This window comes from Haliotis asinina, chromosome 1 (genome assembly GCF_037392515.1).
Source record: "Haliotis asinina isolate JCU_RB_2024 chromosome 1, JCU_Hal_asi_v2, whole genome shotgun sequence".
Lineage (NCBI taxonomy): Eukaryota > Metazoa > Mollusca > Gastropoda > Lepetellida > Haliotidae > Haliotis > Haliotis asinina.
Window position 1 is genome coordinate 57,626,614 of NC_090280.1, and position 18,632 is coordinate 57,645,245.

The window sequence follows — 18,632 nt, forward strand, 5'->3', positions numbered from 1 at the left end:
AACACTAAACTAGTTATTAAAATATTTTCTCCTTCATTGAAATGTACAAGCAGATGTATCTGGCAGCAGTCTCGGATTATTATATCAAAATGAGTATACAATTTTATGCGAAATATATATAGTATACACATAAATAATATGATCCCTGCAACCCGTATGTACACACAATCGTATATACACATACAAGAGATCAAACTAACTATACACCCAAGTTAAAAGTGACAGAAAATGAAACATCATTACATGTTTAATATTTGATGAGCAGGTATTATTGTTCCCGCTGCTACTTTAGCTTGCAGTGTTTTGGCTGCTATTTTTAGCACAGTGATATTTTAATAAAGTTCATAACTGTAAAATCTAATTTCTGTACAGTATACTCTACTGCACAGTGTATAATCCATTGTCCGGCAGTTGTCGTCAACACTACACGCGTCAACAAACTCAAAGACAGCAGGTATGTATTCTGTTAAGACAAAACCTACGGTTTAGCGGTACGACAGAACAAAAAGCGCTGTGCTTAAACAATAGCATAAGAAAAAGAAATGTTATAGCACTGAAAGGTACATTCACTGACAACAATAAACGGTAACATTTCTGTTATCTATTTCACCGTAATTATTTTGCAGACATACGTAACGCATTGTTAAGAAAACCTTATTCTTCAAGACCGAATGTGTCAAAGTTCCGTTAAATAGTTTGTATGTTATTTAATTTATAGGATTATTTTCAGTAATAAAACGAGTGATGGTGTAGTTCGTGTTGTAAGGGGGACAACTCTTGTATAGTGCGATGTGACTAAATAATAATGAGTAGATTGTGTCATTGTTGTGATTCAGCCAGTATTCAAAACTCTTATACTTAATGGTATCTTCTTCAACATGATGACTTATATGGGAACCACAAATGTTATCAAGTAGGTGACATTTGGTGCTGAACTGAGGTGGGCGTGTTTACTTTTCTGTAGCTGAGTTGGTGAAGCTGAACAAGACGTATGTTTGTATTGCTGCATCACACGTTGTAGATACATTTAACTGGTACTGCGTGTTAATACATGTGGCGTTAAAATGTCTTGAGTAAAACATCATGTTATGGCTGTACTTCCCACGGACTAAAGGAACGTTCTCTAGAGAGATAAACGAAGGTTTTGACGACTGTGGAGCCGGAAGTGTTGTTTCATAATACCTCGTGTTAAATATGTCGAGAATGCATTACATCAGTGAGTGAGTGAGTTTAGTTTTACACCGCACTCAGCAATATTCCAGCTATATGGCGGCGGTCTGTAAATAATCGAGTCTGGGCCAGACAATCCACTTGATCGACAACATGAGCATCGATCTGCGCAATTGGGAACCGATGACATGTGTCAACCAAGTCAGCGGGGCTGACCACCCAATCCCGTTAGTGGCCTCTTACGACAAGCATAGTCGCCTTTTATGGCAACCATTACATCAGCATAAGCGGTGCACTTTCACTTTCTGTCGTAACTTCTAACTCGATGTCTTCTAATAATTTTTGGGCGAAAGCGAGTATTTATGCTTTGTATTTTTCATTAAGCGATTACGGACCGTAAATGCCCTGTTTTAAGGCAATGTATGAATACACAATGTCGTTTAGAAAATTGGTCATATGTAATACATGTTATATTTGCGATTACACTTTCGCAGTAACGTACAAATTCTACTATTTTCGTAACCACACCCTCAGAATCAGGGACCTAACCGCCAGCACACAAAGTCAGCCGTCTAACCCTCTCAGCCACCGCTGTTTCCACAAAGCGGAATCGGAAGTGTAGACCACAGACTTTGTGTACTCCTCTGACAAGTGTAAACAGTCATGGTAGCTGGTAGTAGTACTAAAACCTGCACTGAGAAAGTATAATCCCAAATATAACGTGTGCTTAAATGTATGTCTGTATTTAATGTACATAGTAACTACATTTGTGTATCTCAGTATACCACCTTTAACCCTTTCTCTTTCGTGTGGATTCTGCGTTTGGCCTTTTGAACGACCCGAATGATTAGAATGACGGTGAAAACTATCAGAAGGAATAGGCAAGTTGCCATGGCAACCACAACAGCAGTCATTCGCGTGGATATTGAACACGTGGGCCTTGGAGTGTTGTCATCCCCTGCAACGAATGAACTTGTCGTGAGTGAACATTTGGGTTTAACGTCGTTTTGAACGTTAATTCGGGTACGTTACGACGTTACAGGTTAGTGATACATGACGTGTATATTTCCAACGTTATTGGGAGACTGGAAACCCGCGAATGTATATAGTCCTCTGTAATTAGGAAAACAATCATGCTTGGAATCGAACACACTGACCAGGGGATCCTTGTTTGTGAAGGTTTGGGTCAGAGCCATTCATTTATTCAGTCTGAATTGTTTTCCTCCAGCAAATCAAAAGGCTTACAAGCACCAACGTGAAAGACGTAAAGGTCTAAAGCGTCCATTACTTCCGATTTCGTCCACAAACTGTCATCTTGTCAAATCGGAGTTAAACCAAATATAACCAAACTGCATTCATCAGAGACTAAAAGCTGGGAAGAAAATACATGCGCGTGAAAGGCAAAATGACACCAGGTGTTCGAGAATACTACTGGCATGACCTGTCCAACCTATAACACCTGTGACTCGCAAACATCCGACACCCAACATCCGATGCGCCAACTCTAAGTCCACTCAAACTATCTCCTCCACTCATCAACTTCTCTTCATCTCTTCATCTACGTCAAGTCAGAGTATAATGCAGTCAAGAGGGAGCGAGTGAATGTTGCTTTAAGCCTCAACAGCAAATCTGCAGCTATTCTCGGCTAGAACAACAATTCTTATCGAAACGAATATAGAATGAAAGCGACGTAATACAGTTAGAAGTAACCCACCTTCTTGTTTCGTAACAGGATAACGGATGTGTACGACTTTCTGGAGGGTGCTCTGATCTGTCACATCCCGTCTCCTCCTCGTATTGGGGGTTGAGATTGGACATGTCTCCTGTATACAAATATAAATGCAGAAAACTGTGACAACGATTAAACATTTCAGTTTTAATCAAGTCACGAATTACAACACCTTTCACGATGGATTCGATGGCGTACAGACATAACGGTGATGTTTTAATGCAAGGAGATTGTTGGCTAGGAATGTAAAACAGTTATAACATGCCGCGGATCAGTTATTCCGTTGACTTTTCATCAATAACTGACGAGTTGCTGAAAGCTAATTCGACCCCGGTTCTTCACGGGTAACAGTTATTCGCTAGTGATCACCGATATGTGATGAAAGGGGTATATTCATGGTGAAAATACTCCTACAATACTCACAGGGTCACAGTCGGCGTCGTTTGAAATGAGACAGACTTTGACGATGAACGTGAAGATGACGTCATTGTTTCCGTCGAACAGAAACGCTTTCAGTTTAAAGATTATCTCCCTTTTGTCCACACTGCTTCCTAAGTCATGGCGTAGAGGTTGTTGTACTGTTATGGAATACGCGTCGGGGTGAACACACCTGAAATTAATTTAGTTGTAATTATTTGTTTATTTCTGCAGGTTAATTCAGTCGAGTGAGTGAGCATACTTTTACCAATATTCGACCAATATCATGGCAGGGGAATCCAGAAAAAGGCTTCACACATTGTACCCGTGTGGGGAATTGACTCCAGCTCTTCGGCGTCACGGTGGAACGCATTAACCACTAGGCTACCCCACTGTAAAAAGTAATGCAACTAAACATTCTGATGAGTGACATCCGTCTTGATATGATTGACGCCATGAGCTTTCGGATGTCGATTTCGTTTCGCGAAAGAAACAGAATATATACTAGCCACATAAAGAAACTCTGCATGGTCAAAGTATTATTCCAGTTAATAAATACGATAGCAATGTCAAAGGTACATATAAAGTTTAATGGAGAGATCATGAGACCATAACAAGTCGGGAGAATTTCATTTGGAAAGTCATTTACAATGGCGTCACAAGTACACAGGCAGGGTAGGGGTCAAACGACCATGTCACAAGCTCAATAACGGGTATGTCCACCATAGGTATTGAGAACGGCAGTACATCGACGACGCATAGAACCTGTCAAACGTGCAAGGAAAGCTTGTGTCACGCCAGATTCTCTCAGGTTCTGTTGCAAGGTCAAGGACGTTATCTGGCGGATGAGGAAGAGTGCTTAGACGTCGATCCATCTCGCCCCAAACATGCTGTGTCGGGGAGAGATCCGGAGAATTTGCAGGCCAAGGCAGTAAGTCAACGTTGTGATGTTGCATGAAATCCATAGCAACCCTTGCCGTATGAGCGGGTATTGTCTTGTTGGAATGTTAACCTAGGCTTAGGGCCATGACGTTGCAGAAGAGAAATTGCCACAGGTGGAAGAATATGATCACTGTAGCCCACATCAAATACGTCACCGACGGAGTTCTTTGGCGTCAATCATCACGGAACCACCACCGCCACCACCACCACCAAAGCGATTTCTCTCCAAAGCACAGGTCTGTTCGTCACGCTCCTATTGTCACGTTGACGTCCATCCCTATGGGGAATGTTAAACCTGGACTCATCTGTAAAAACAACATTTCTCCACCAAAACAAGGGCCTGCGGACATGATTTCGTCACCACATTCAGAGAGCTTGTCGATGACGTTGTGTCAGGATAGGTCGTATGGTGGGACGTCGTGGTCTGATCCCGTGGTAACGTAAACGTTGTCAAACTGTGTTGTGATGAATACGGCGAAGTCCTGGGATGGTCCGGGCAGTCATCACTGCAGTCTGAAGCCTTAAGCATATCAATCTGTCCTGCCCAGAACGTAGAAGATCGATGACTTCATTTGTGTTCTGGTAGCATGTCACCAGTGCAGAAATGGCGTCCCGGGGGCAGTGGAAACGTGCAGCCACTTGTCGTTGAGACATTTCCCCACGGATCATCCCAATGGCCTCATGACGTTGTGCATGACGTCATGACATTAGCCTTGGCATGCTCTGCGTTTCAATAGCCGTTTAATTCTTTGAACGATCGCAAGGGCAGGGGTTGAGCTTCCAAAGTGACAGTATTGTGTGCCATTCATTTGCTCTGTTTTCTCTTTCCCGGAATGCACGTGCAACAACGTATTGCACGTCTCAGGGAAGAAACCACTGACGTCATGGAACGTAGCACGTGCATGCATGTTGGATATATGTCACTAATCTCTGAGTTTAAATCCTTATGTGTCTACACAGGTTTGATAAATTTAGATTTTAAATATTTGTATACACAGTTTCTTAAAGTGCCTAGTATACATGTTTGTTGAAAATATCTAACAGATTTAGAGTTTGCTATGAATATAATATAATGAACACAAATCTGCAAGTAAGTACCAGTGTGTATTGAAAAAGAATGGAATTCATAAAGAAATAAGATTAAACAAGCCTTACCCATCTGATATGAGGGTGAGTGATTTTTTGCCAGTCGTCAACGTGTTGTCTGCATAGCCGGACATTACCTTCATAGACTCGTAACCTGAGAAAAAACCAAATAGATTAATACCTGTAGACATAATAGAAGCAAGCGATTTTAGGGTTCTATTTACTTACTTGAGAAAGCTACTGGTTAGAACTGGTCTTGTAAGCAGGGACTAACGTGATAGCGTGGTGAAGCTCGAATACTTGCTCATTTAAAACAGAACAGCATGGATTCGATGCAATGCATTTCTAAAGCGGTGTTTTTATGGATTAGTGTTTTTGACATTATACAAGTTTCATCTAACACTGGTAAGTGAGTGACACTTATCCCGCTTTTTGCACTATTCCAGCAATATCACTGCAGTTGGCATAGGAAATGTGTCTCACACTGTATGTATGTGGAAAATCGAACCCAGGATTTCGGCGTCACGATGAAACACTTTAACCACTAGGCTCTCCCTCAGTCCCGGTAATGCAACTTCTCATTGAAGTATCGGATTTCATTTAGCGAGAGTCAAATGTCTATAAGATTCATTGTCGACACCGATTTCGACCAAAAAGATGAGTATGTTTTTACATTGCCTTTGGAAATATTCCATCAATATCACCGAGAATCACACCAAAATTGGGCTTCACACTGTTCAAATGCAAGACTGTTAAAATCAACATAAAAAACATTGTTTCTAATACAACCATTGACATACCATAAAATGCCAATTAAAGTGTTGATTTAAATGACCTAACATTTTCCGGTGTCTTTGATGCTTGGGGTTTGTTTTGTGTCCCCCACCCACTGTGACGAACATAGCATCACAGGTGCTCGCTTTCAGAATTTTATTGCCACAATTAAAATTCATTTGAAGCAGCAGAGAATTGCATCTAATAATGGTGCGCATTTTTTGGGCGGTCATTGTACCATAAAATAGTAATTTCGTCTGCAGCGTAAAATCACAGGATGCACAGAGGACATAAATAAAATGGTGCATAAAATTTATTTATTTTAACTAAAAAAATACGTTTTTCTGAAAATTCGTGGATGCGGAGGAATGATGTGCCTGTATAGATTTAATTTAATTCAATTTAATTGCTTGTTTTGACACGTTGTATATTGTTTGACGTTATTTTCATGTCAGCAATGTAGATTGTATAGTTTTGTATAGTCAGTGAATGCTGAAGATTACTAAACAATATTATCGCAGAGATGGTGTAGCCCAGTAGTTAAAGCGTTCGTTCGTCAGGCGGAAGTCCCGAGTTTGATTCCCACCATGGGTCCAAAGTGTGAACTCCATTTCTGATGTCCCAACTGTGCTGTTGCTGGTATGTTACTAAAGCGGCGTAAAACTTAACTCACTCGTCACCATTCGCCCTCGTGAAGACTTATGATTGTGGGTTCGAATCTCGATCTGTCCTGATAATGTTTTAGGTTTGTCAGCGTCATTCTCATTCAAGTGGATTTAACCAAAAGGGTACACGTCGGGTATATATCGTGCGGATACTTGATACTGGAGTAACATAAAAAAATCCACACTACGAAGGCTAACGGTAAAGACTACAACCGGAAGATTGACGAGCAAATCAGAATACGAAAAGTGAGTATTGTGGTCAAGGAATAGTTAATTAGTACACTCTTGTATTTTTAAGTATTGCTCATGATATGGTGTCAAGAATGCATTAGACTCCGTCTTTAATGAATGGTTTGCTCGCCTTTCTTTAGAATTATTGCTGTGTCAAATAATTAATAGTAAGTTTAGTTTCACTCAGCAATATTCCAAATAATTCATAAATGTGATTCAGATTTAGTTCATGATACTTTTTCGTATGTGGTCGTATCGATGGATGGATGGATGGATGGATGGATGGGTGAATGGATTTGCAGGACGGGTGATGTATGGATGGGTGGATGGATGGATGGATGGATGGATGGGTGAATGGATTTGCAGGACGGGTGATGTATGGATGGGTGGATGGATGGATCGATAGACGGATAGATCAATAGACTGATTGCTGGATGGATAATTTGACCGTGGCATCACCCGAAACGTGTATTCTGACTCACGTGTGGGAATGGAGAACGTGAAGAAGAGTTCCGCCCCGATATCGATGGGGTTGTCGGTGACGGGGAGGCCCCCCGACGTCAAGGCCAGGAACACCGGGCTAACGGTATCCGAGTTGTTCACAGGGTTCAGCGGTGCGCTGTAAACAAACATTCACTGGCCTCAAGACTTACTGTTAACATTGCCCCATCTGTGGGTGTATTATGAAGTCATGTTTCCCAAATGTATTTATGGAATACATCAGTTGTAAACATAGTGATGACGATCACCTGAGTTGGTACCAAGATGAAGCGGAATCAACCTGATGAGAACATCTAAAACAATGGTAACTGTCACATTTATTTCAGTTTTACTTTCTGTATGTTGTTTGATGCCGCACTCAGCAATATTCCAGCTACGAGAAAGGCAGCGGTCTGTCAATAATCGAGCCTAATAACCCGGATCTTCACGGGTCTCCAAATATGGGTATATTGTGATTATCAATGAAGATAAAAATCCCAGCTCATGTCCTTGCTTTGGCCAACATCTATACTAATGAGCAAATTGTAATAACACTAACACCGGAGAATAATTAACAGTTCACGGTGAATTAGTGAGTGAGTGAGTTTAGCTTTTAGAAATATCCCAGAAGTATCACGGAGGAGGAAACTAGAAATGGGTTTCACACATTGTACTCATGTGGGGACTCGAACCCGGGTCTTCGGCGAGACGAGCGAACACTTTAACCACTAGGCTCTAACGATTAACGATGATTATCAGGCGATACACATTGTGCGTTAAAGACCGAATACTGAAGAACATTGTTTGAAGTGAAAATCGGTGATGACGGAAGGTGTTTGCAAAGATTGTAAACACGTCCGCACCAAGCTGTTGCAACGGTTGCTCAAAACCAGTAGCCACCATAAAAAACCAGTATGCTTGTTGCCTAAAATATTTAGAAAATCATTGTTTAACTAGCCAGCTAAAGATAGTTAACTAATCCGACAACAAATAGTCTCCATGACACTCACACGTCCGGGTTGATGGAAAATACCCGGGTAGACACCGTCGTCCCATTGTCGTCTAAGATGCATTTGACGTGGTATTTGTCGTCAACGTCGGCGATGTAATCCAGACTGTACTGTATGACGACGTCGCGGGCAAATTCCGTAATATCAGATCCCTGGAACGATCACCAGTAATAAACAGACTCGTGATGATCCGGGTTAGAATTAGGTTTCAGTGACTCCAGCCTGTCGTAAGAGACGGTAAACAGGATCGAGTGGTCAGGCTTGCTGACTTGGTTGACTCATGTCAGTGTATCTCAATTGCGGAGATCGATGCTCATGATATCAGCAACTGGATTATGTGATCCAGACGCGGCATGGGGGGACTCGAACCAGGTTCTTCGGTGTTAATGACAAACGCTTTGACAAATGGGTTAAATAATAGGGATAAGATACTTTTCACATTCGTTAGAATTCATTTCATTGTTGACTGCATGATTCTAACCGAAGAGATTGAGTAAGATTGTATTGAGGAATATTCCACCAATATCACAGAAATGGGCTTTATGCTTTGTACCCATGTGGGGAATCGAATACGGACCTTCGTCGTGACAAGCGAACGCTTTAACCACAAGGCCACCTATCCTGGTTATATCATAATCATGTGTGGATCTCTGTTAGTGACGACACGAAGTAAACGTTCCTCACCATTGTCGTCACAGTGTCTCCACAGTCGCTGCCCTCGTGGTCGAGTTCAATGTAGTGTCCTTGCCACGTGTCGGGGACGCGGTCAATCGTGGAGGAGACGGCGGGCACGGGTATTGCATGGCAGGAGGCCGTGTCCTTCTTCCCCTGGATATAGGCCACGCCCGTGAAGTTGCCGTTGGGATTCATGCCGATGACCATGGTGTATGGCGTGCAAGACACCGTGACTAGAATTGATGATAAGTTTTGATGAGACTTTGTTATCCTATGAAAAATTCATATTGCACTATGAAAAATGAAAATAGAATAAGTTTTAAATGTGTTTATGGGAAAACCTATTTCACAGCAGGCTAAAAATGAATTTGCTCAGGTAGAATTAGATAACATGAAACCACTTTTGCCTGTACTCGAAAAGACCGTAGTACTGATACAAAAGTAAAGTTGTTTAAAACCTTCTCGTTTTTGCGAACTGACAAACTGAAATCTTATATATCATTTTGTGTCACATCCATATCTCGATAAATATGATGATAACAATAAGTCGCTTTGTTTTAGTATAATAAATGGTGTTCTTTAATCATTTCTTTGAAATTACTTGGCTCTTTATACTTAACAATCGGTTATTTAGTTGTTTAGTGTTGGTGCGAGCATTTGTGCAGATCTCTAAAACTCAACCTACACCTTTTTTCTTGGCAACTTGAGCCGTAGTGGTCAGCATCGCAGTAGCATTTGGCGGTGCCATCGCCATCGTCGTAGCAGGTGCTCTGACCTGTTGTACATGGGTCAGAGGTGGCGCAAGCACCTGCACCTTTAAAGGCTGCAAGAAATGTTCGCATTATCAGATCGAAAACACATATGTACATGAAATGTATTCATACTTTTACTAGCGTACCATGTTAAAAGGCCCGCATAAACCTCTTGGTTTTGCCGTTGTCTAAATCAGAAAGCCAATAAATTTCTTGTTAAATGCTTGGAAAGAATCAGCGTCGAGACTATCAGTGGTTATTCTAGTCCTCTAAACTCCACTGTGGAATATCATTCATTTCGTGGATGCTAACTCAGAATGTTTTCTAGCCTGCACTTTGATTGTTCAATCAGCGACAACAGATCTCCAATTTACATGAGAACGCTAAAACAATATCCTTAATTTATTATTTCAACATTCAATTGCAAACATCACTGCTAGGCAATGTCACCCAGTATATAAATATACAAGACGACCCGGGTTCGATTCCCCACATAGGCACAATGTGTGAGGCCCATGATATCGCTGGAATATTGCTGAAAGCGGCGTAAAACCAAACTCACTCACTCTTTTTGAACAATTCTTACAACAGACGGATCATAACAGAGTGACTTTCCTTCAACAAAGTAAAAATGCCATGAAAGGAATGTGTCCTTTCACAATAGGATTATCTCAAAGCAGCGGCTACTGACAACGGTTACACAAAGTCGTGTTCAGCAAATGGCCAGCAGAGCATCACAACAAGGGGAACAAGATATAACTTTCACACGGTGTACTAACTGTCGCCGTCAACCTGATCCATCGAATCACTGTTTGACACTCTAGAGGCTGCAGATGGGATCGGGTGGTCAGACTTGCTGACTTTTTTGGCACATATAATCGTATCCCAACCGCACATGCTGTGTAGCCCCGGACATTCTGGTCCATGTTCGATTATATGGCGGGAATATGGCGGGAAGTGTGGCGACAACAAACCAACCAACCTTTGATCTAGGTGTTTGTTAGAACGTTACGTGTGACATTACACAAACAAACGTACAGGTCACCAGTCCGCAATTGTACCCTTCAGTGGGCGGGGTTGTGTCCCCACAGTTGCATAACGGCGAATCGAACCAGCACGTCCCTCCGTTCAAACAGACTTGATTCGGTCGACGGCAATCAAACGTTGGTGTCACTGAAAACCACGACAGGGATGATTAATTTTGTCCAGTCGTTACACATCTTGCGTGTATATAGCACATAAATAAACTTTTGTAGACAACTTTTCTATAGTCATATTTTAAATTTATACTGAAAATCTAGAAAATAGTATATAGCAAAGAGTATGAAAATGTTACCATTTTGTGCTAAAAATTGCACAAACAGAAACTAGTGGTTGATAGCTTGAGCAAACACTGTAGTGAGTGAGTGAGTTTAGTTTTGCGTCGCACTCAGCAATATTTCAGCTATATGGCGGCGGTCTGTATATAATCGAGTCTGGACCAGACAATCCCGTGATCAAGAGTATGATCATCGATCTGCGTAAATGGGAGCCCATGACATGTAATCTCCTGTTAGTCACCTCTTACGACAAACATAGTCGCCTTTTATGGCAAACATGGGTTGCTGAAGGCCTATTCTACCCCGGGACCTTCACGGGTCAGCAAACTCTGTTATTACCTGATTACTCTTAACACAACATGGGGTACTTGTAATACTCGCAAATGAATTATTGTGGGTATGAGCAAAACGAAACTGGATTATATTGAAGTTCACTGTATATTTTCATTATTCTTCAAGATACATTGTTGTATGATGAACAAAGCATTGTGAACCGAACAATACAATAACAAGTATTAGCAAGTATTAAAATACTGAAATCATATAAATGATGGGGTAGAATGACTTTGGAATCACGTGTCTATGTGGCTGATTTTTCATTGCAACAAGCTTTAAAATACACTTTTGTCTGTTGTTTTATATAGTTTTGTTTGAAGTATTTTTAAGTGACCAATTTTGCTACAGATAGTCATACAGACGGGTCATAATATAATACATGAATGAAGTCAACCGCTAGTAAGTAGGTGCAATCGAGTAATTTAACATTAGCTGCAATCGACGTTGTTTACCGTAGTTACATTTGAACTGCCTACGGTAGTTGCAGTCTAGCTATTTTTTTAAAGGATGGCTTATTAACCTGTACAGACAAAGAGCTACTTTTCAGCCGATCAAATCTTCTCGTGTGAAACTCTGGTTACACTCAATTCCGATTTCTTTGTTTCATAAGAAATAGGTATTTACAAATACATTGTAATTTTAAAGTTTAATAACACCGTATTTCTACATTTTATGTCGAGGTTTAGGCGGCATACCTTAACTAAGCAATCACAGACTGTCCAGTTTGATGAGGTCGTAAAATGATTCACACAGCATGTGGCTCACTGTTTACCTATGTTATGTGTTTGTTTTTCATTGTTGCGGTTATTCAGTGCAGGTCTGTAACACGCTATGAGATTAACATGATATCAATTCCGTACCAGACCTCTAAATTGTCCGTACCAGAGCCGCGTTTTGACATTTCCACGATTTCCAGGTTTCCGTTTGTCATAGCTCGCTGTATGACGGGGCAGGCTGTACGGCGTGTTTTGCAAGGATTAGAAGGAGCGTTGTGTTGCAATAGTGCTATGATGTATCAAATCATACTGGTTAATATTCATGCATCCAGTTAAAGGGATTTGTCTAAAAATTCTGGACTGGTCATCGCACTCAATTGCACAGTAGGACGGAACCCAGTAAAGAGGAAGCGAGACTGTTCTGTAAGCAATGTTTTGACTTGTAATCCAATTGTTTTAGAGTAGTTGGAGTATTGGAGTATAGTTCAACATGCAAATACAACGTACTTCTGCTCACAACACACCTACTCAATCCAGCGGTAACGCCCCCGGGGATTCTTACTCACACAGTTTGTTCCCTTTCCGAGTGATATTATTTCCAGATAATTGTACTGTTTACTTCTCATTTGTTTTACGGGAGACTAATTCATATTGAAGGAATATTTCACTCCAGTGTGCTTCCGTTTTAGGACCAAATCAGTCTGGGGTGATTCTGTCCCTAGGCAGTGTTTAAGTGGAGTGATTTAAAGCTGTACTTATATCCTGGGTATAGGAAATGAACACTAAGTCGTGTTTGCTTCAGTGAACATAAAGTATTCAAGGGCAGGGTAATGGTACCATTTTGCGCGTGTTGACTTGAATCATTAAAACAGTTGAAATGGTGATAACACAGATCAGGTGCACGCAGAGATAAAAGAAATAGCGCCTTATCTTAGACAACCTCTGTCAGCTCATGTTATATAGGTGACACCTCTAAGAAACCAATGCAATGTCGTGGACACATGCAAGGTGCCTACGTAATATAGTGGACACATGCAAGGTACCTACGTTATATAGTGGACACATGCAAGGTACCTACGTAATATAGTGGACACATGCAAGGTACCTACGTTATATAGGTGACACCTCTAAGAAACCAATGCAATGTCGTGGACATAAATAGGGTACCTACGTAATATAGTGGACACATGCAAGGTACCTACGTAATATAGTGGACACATGCAAGGTACCTACGTAATATAGTGGACACATGCAAGGTACCTACGTTATATAGTGGACACATGCAAGGTACCTACGTAATATAGTGGACACATGCAAGGTACCTACGTTATATAGGTGACACCTCTAAGAAACCAATGCAATGTCGTGGACATAAATAGGGTACCTACGTAATATAGTGGACACATGCAAGGTACCTACGTAATATAGTGGACACATGCAAGGTACCTACGTAATATAGTGGACACATGCAAGGTACCTACGTTATATAGTGGACACATGCAAGGTACCTACGTAATATAGTGGACACATGCAAGGTACCTACGTAATATAGTGGACACATGCATGGTACCTACGTAATATAGTGGACACATGCAAGGTACCTACGTAATATAGTGGACACATGCAAGGTACCTACGTAATATAGTGGACACATGCAAGGTACCTACGTAATATAGTGGACACATGCAAGGTACCTACGTAATATAGTGGACACATGCAAGGTACCTACGTAATATAGTGGACACATGCAAGGTACCTACGTAATATAGTGGACACATGCAAGGTACCTACGTAATATAGTGGACACATGCAAGGTGCCTACGTAATATAGTGGACACATGCAAGGTGCCTACGTAATATAGTGGACACATGCAAGGTGCCTACGTTATATAGTGGACACATGCAAGGTACCTACGTAATATAGTGGACACATGCAAGGTACCTACGTAATATAGTGGACACATGCAAGGTACCTACGTAATATAGTGGACACATGCAGGGTACCTACGTAATATAGTGGACACATGCAAGGTACCTACGTAATATAGTGGACACATGCAAGGTACCTACGTAATATAGTGGACACATGCAAGGTACCTACGTAATATAGTCGACACATGCAGGGTACCTACGTAATATAGTGGACACATGCAAGGTACCTACGTAATATAGTGGACACATGCAAGGTACCTACGTAATATAGTGGACACATGCAAGGTACCTACGTAATATAGTGGACACATGCAAGGTACCTACGTAATATAGTGGACACATGCAAGGTACCTACGTAATATAGTGGACACATGCAAGGTACCTACGTAATATAGTGGACACATGCAAGGTACCTACGTTATATAGTGGACACATGCAAGGTACCTACGTAATATAGTGGACACATGCAAGGTACCTACGTAATATAGTGGACACATGCAAGGTACCTACGTAATATAGTGGACACATGCAAGGTACCTACGTAATATAGTGGACACATGCAAGGTGCCTACGTAATATAGTGGACACATGCAAGGTACCTACGTAATATAGTGGACACATGCAAGGTGCCTACGTTATATAGTGGACACATGCAAGGTACCTACGTAATATAGTGGACACATGCAAGGTACCTACGTTATATAGTGGACACATGCAAGGTACCTACGTAATATAGTGGACACATGCAAGGTGCCTACGTTATATAGTGGACACATGCAAGGTGTCTACATAGTAAAGCGGACACAGACAAGGCGCAATATAGTGGACACATGCTAGGTGCCTACGCAATATAGTTAACACGTGAAAGGTGCCAACATAATATAGTGGACACATGCAAGGGGCCAACATAATATAGTGGACACATGCAAGATACCTATGTTATGTAGCGGACACACAAGCAAGATGCCAACTCTATGTCGTGAACACACGGAAGGTGCCTACATTATATAGTGGTCGCATGGTCGGTGCCTAAGTTATTTAGTGGACACTTGCATGGTGCCTAAGTTATATAGTGGACACATGCAAGGTGCCTAAGTTATATAGTGGACACATGCAAAGTGCCTAAATAATACAGTGGACACATGCAAGGAAGCTACGTAATATAGTGAACACATGCAAGGTGCCTAGATTATATAGTGAAGCCTGCAAAGTGCCTAGGTTATATAGTGGGCACATGCGAGAAGCCCGTGCTATATTGTCGGTACATGCAAGGAGTGTTATATTGTTATATATTGTTAATAATCAAAGAGTTTACCTGGAGCCAGTGTGGTCAGGAAAAAGATCCCAAAAGTCAGCATTTCTGCAGAACAACTGCCAAATACACCAAATGCCAAACATTAGTGCCAAAACAAACATATCTGTATACAATAGCGTAAACTATGCGGCGCATTTATGCCTCTTCCATACAGAGGGGTAAGGCTGTGGGACTTGGCTCCCTCATAAAACAGCCATCCGACTGTATGTTAAATCCTCCGAGTGGCCTCCTGCTGATATTGATTGGAAGTCTCACTTATTGTATATCAACAATAGCGCTTTGTTCGTAATAAGAAATATATCTGGTTATGTTCATTTATAAGTCATTATTGGATCGAACAATTTCTATCCTGAATTGTCGGATGCCTACGAGTGTTCCACGGTTGCAGGCAACAACCATATTCATTCTAGACAAAGCAGAGAGTCACTATCTGTATTTAGGCTATTTGTCGTTGCCTGTTGTCAAAAGAACGCGACCATGAGTATTGTTCCTTTGCAGCGTCACGCCGCAATATTCGTTGAAAATAAACCTCCAGACAAGCCTGTGATCAATAGCATGAACATTGATCTATGAAACTGGGATACAACGACATGTGTCCACCAAGTCAGCGAGCCTCCCTACCCGTGTTGGTTTGGCGCCTATCGTGACACTCTGGTAACACGAATATTCAGAGATGGGGGTGGGGGGAGAGTTGGGATACATTTTGGTGCTATCTCTTCCACAGAACTGAATGCAGCCTCAACGTCCGATCTCGTTAGTCGCCTCTTCCAACACGCATGGGTTGCTGAAGACGAGTTCTAACCCGGATCTCCAGTAAGTAATGAATACAACTGAGTAATGAATACAACTATCGAGACACGATTACAAGCCATCAGCTAAACTAGAGAACCAGACAACTTGAAGCAACGTTACCTAGCAGCAAGCATGATTTACAACAATATGTCATATCCATGGCACAACACTGAAACAAATGTTCTCAAAGGTTTCACACATGATTATTCACAAGTACTGCAACTCTGGTAGATCGAAGATAGAATTCGTCTAGCAACTAATTCTTGTCTTTGAACGGAAAAGATGGCCAGATTCCCTCATGTCCATGCATAGTATTGTATCCCATCTGCGTTAATCGATGCTCATGATGTCAATCACTGGATTGTCTGGTCCATACTTGAATTGTACACTTTTCACTATATGGCTGTAGTGCTGCTAGTTAAACCAACACACAACACAAAATGAATGAAAATTATTGTGGATACGTTTTGGTCAAAGTCATTAATAATGGCGTTCTCCTACACACAAAACACATTAACACATTACTACTATTACAGTTATATCACCCCGCCACCCCCCACCCCCACCCCCCCGTCACCCCCCAACACACACACACACCGAATTAAACAGATTTACCTTATTTTGTCCTTCATCGGTAAATATATGTGAGAATCAGACTATCCTTGATGAAGGAGGCTCTGCCAGCAGATGGAGCTGATTAGCAGTATATATACACGACACAAGCCCCGAAGACGGTATTAACTGACTCTTCTTATCCACATGAAATCATTCGTTGAAATGTCAATCATGTTACCATAACGTGTTATTGGTTCACCTAACTTCTTCTCAGGTGGATTACTATGCATTCAGAAAAATCAGTCATGTGATAAAAAATGTAAAGATAATAATTGAAAATAGAATGGATTTTTATGACTTCTGAACGTTTTGTACAAGGCATGTTTTACATAAAGGTTTGAGGGAGTAGCCACTTGGCGTATACATGAAAGCCCTGTTAAGCCTCCGTATGTTCAGAGGGCAAGAAAGTCGCGGAACATGAAGTTTTACTTAAAATACTGCATACATGAATTTGAAAAATGTTAATGAGCGTTTTTATTGAAGACCTAGCGTTTGTCAACAAATCTGTAAAAAAGAACTTCGCTTGATATGCTACGAGAGAATACTATTCTTCGCGCGACGACGTTGTGCTCATAATATCAATCTCTAGATTGTCTTGTCCAGGTTGCAATCATTCTCGGAACCAGGCTAGCGTTACTGTCCACTAGGTAATAAATATATACTGAATCGCAAAAGAAACGTCACCCTCCCAACAATTTTGTAAGATATGTGTCATCATTAATTTTAAGTATGTTTTCACTTTTTATGCTACCTAGACTGGTTGGTAGCCATCGTTCAAGTAAATTTGGTTTCAGATTCAGTATTATTTTGCTACAAAAAAAATGTCGTCAAAACACACTTACTAGAGTAATGATGGGAAGAGTGCATCTTTCATGATAATGACAATGCACGTGCACATGATAATGACAATGCACGTGCATTCCGATGTGTCATCCTTGTAATAAGAGCCTGCGAACAAACACAGAATCATTCACCGTTAGACAGTAGCTACGTGCCACGATTATCATGGGAACACAGGGATCAAGCTTTAGGAAGACTGAATGCTGGCCAGACTGCAACACATGTTACAAATCATTTTTCTGTTCATGTTTGAATAATAACCGCCTGCAGCAACGCGTACAAGTCTCTGGAAGCACATCCGACCGTCCTCGCAGTGGAAAACCAACTGTGACACCGTTGAGGCAAAATCGGCAGATTGGCTGTCATCACCTGCAAAATCGTTTCGTGAGGGCTATGGAAACTGCACGGACAACCATTGGCAGTCAGCAGAGACCAATCAGCAGCGACACAGTGCGGAGGCATCTGAGGCAGCGAAACATCAGATGTCGCTGGCCCTACCGGGGCCCGATCCTCACTATTTGACATTGTCGTGCTCGTCTCTAGTGGGCCAAACATCATCGAATGTGGCGTTACCGGGAGTGGCGAACTCAAGTTCCTCCGTCAAAGCCGGTATTGCGTCTGGACGGCTGATGGCAGAATGAGAGTGTGGCGACGACGCGGGGAGCGTTTTGCAGATAGTTGTGTCCATGAAAGAGACTCGTGGGGGAGGTCCGAGCATTATGGTGCGGGGTGCTGTTGCTCTCAATCACAAACAAGGCCCTATGATGTTCCTGAATATTGGTCCTAGTAAAGGCAATGGTTTAACATCTACCCGCTGCATTGATCAAGCGCTGAGG

General features: G+C 41.6%; 1 protein-coding gene across 1 annotated transcript; it reads right to left on the reverse strand.

Annotated features, from left to right (window-relative positions):
- LOC137281372 (EGF-like domain-containing protein 2) lies at window positions 1–17,067 on the reverse strand. Its single transcript, XM_067812561.1, has 11 exons — window positions 16,957–17,067; window positions 15,550–15,605; window positions 10,970–11,104; window positions 9,865–10,002; window positions 9,189–9,412; window positions 8,505–8,656; window positions 7,497–7,633; window positions 5,414–5,498; window positions 3,323–3,509; window positions 2,885–2,993; window positions 1–2,128 (listed from the first exon to the last, which is right to left on the reverse strand). The coding sequence occupies exons 1-11, from the start codon at window positions 16,971–16,973 to the stop codon at window positions 1,947–1,949; spliced, it is 1,422 nt and encodes a 473-aa protein (XP_067668662.1). The 5' UTR covers window positions 16,974–17,067; the 3' UTR covers window positions 1–1,946.
- Window positions 17,068–18,632: the final 1,565 nt, after the last annotated feature.

What these genes read in the sequence shown, in the direction of transcription:
- LOC137281372 (XM_067812561.1), bottom strand. An exon ending in AAGTTGCCAAGAAAAAAGGT is followed by an intron (nt 9,413 to 9,864) that starts GTAGGTTGAGTT and finishes CATCAATTCTAG; the next exon opens with TCACGGTGTCTTGCACGCCA. An exon ending in ACGACGCCGACTGTGACCCT is followed by an intron (nt 2,994 to 3,322) that starts GTGAGTATTGTA and finishes ATTTGTATACAG; the next exon opens with GAGACATGTCCAATCTCAAC.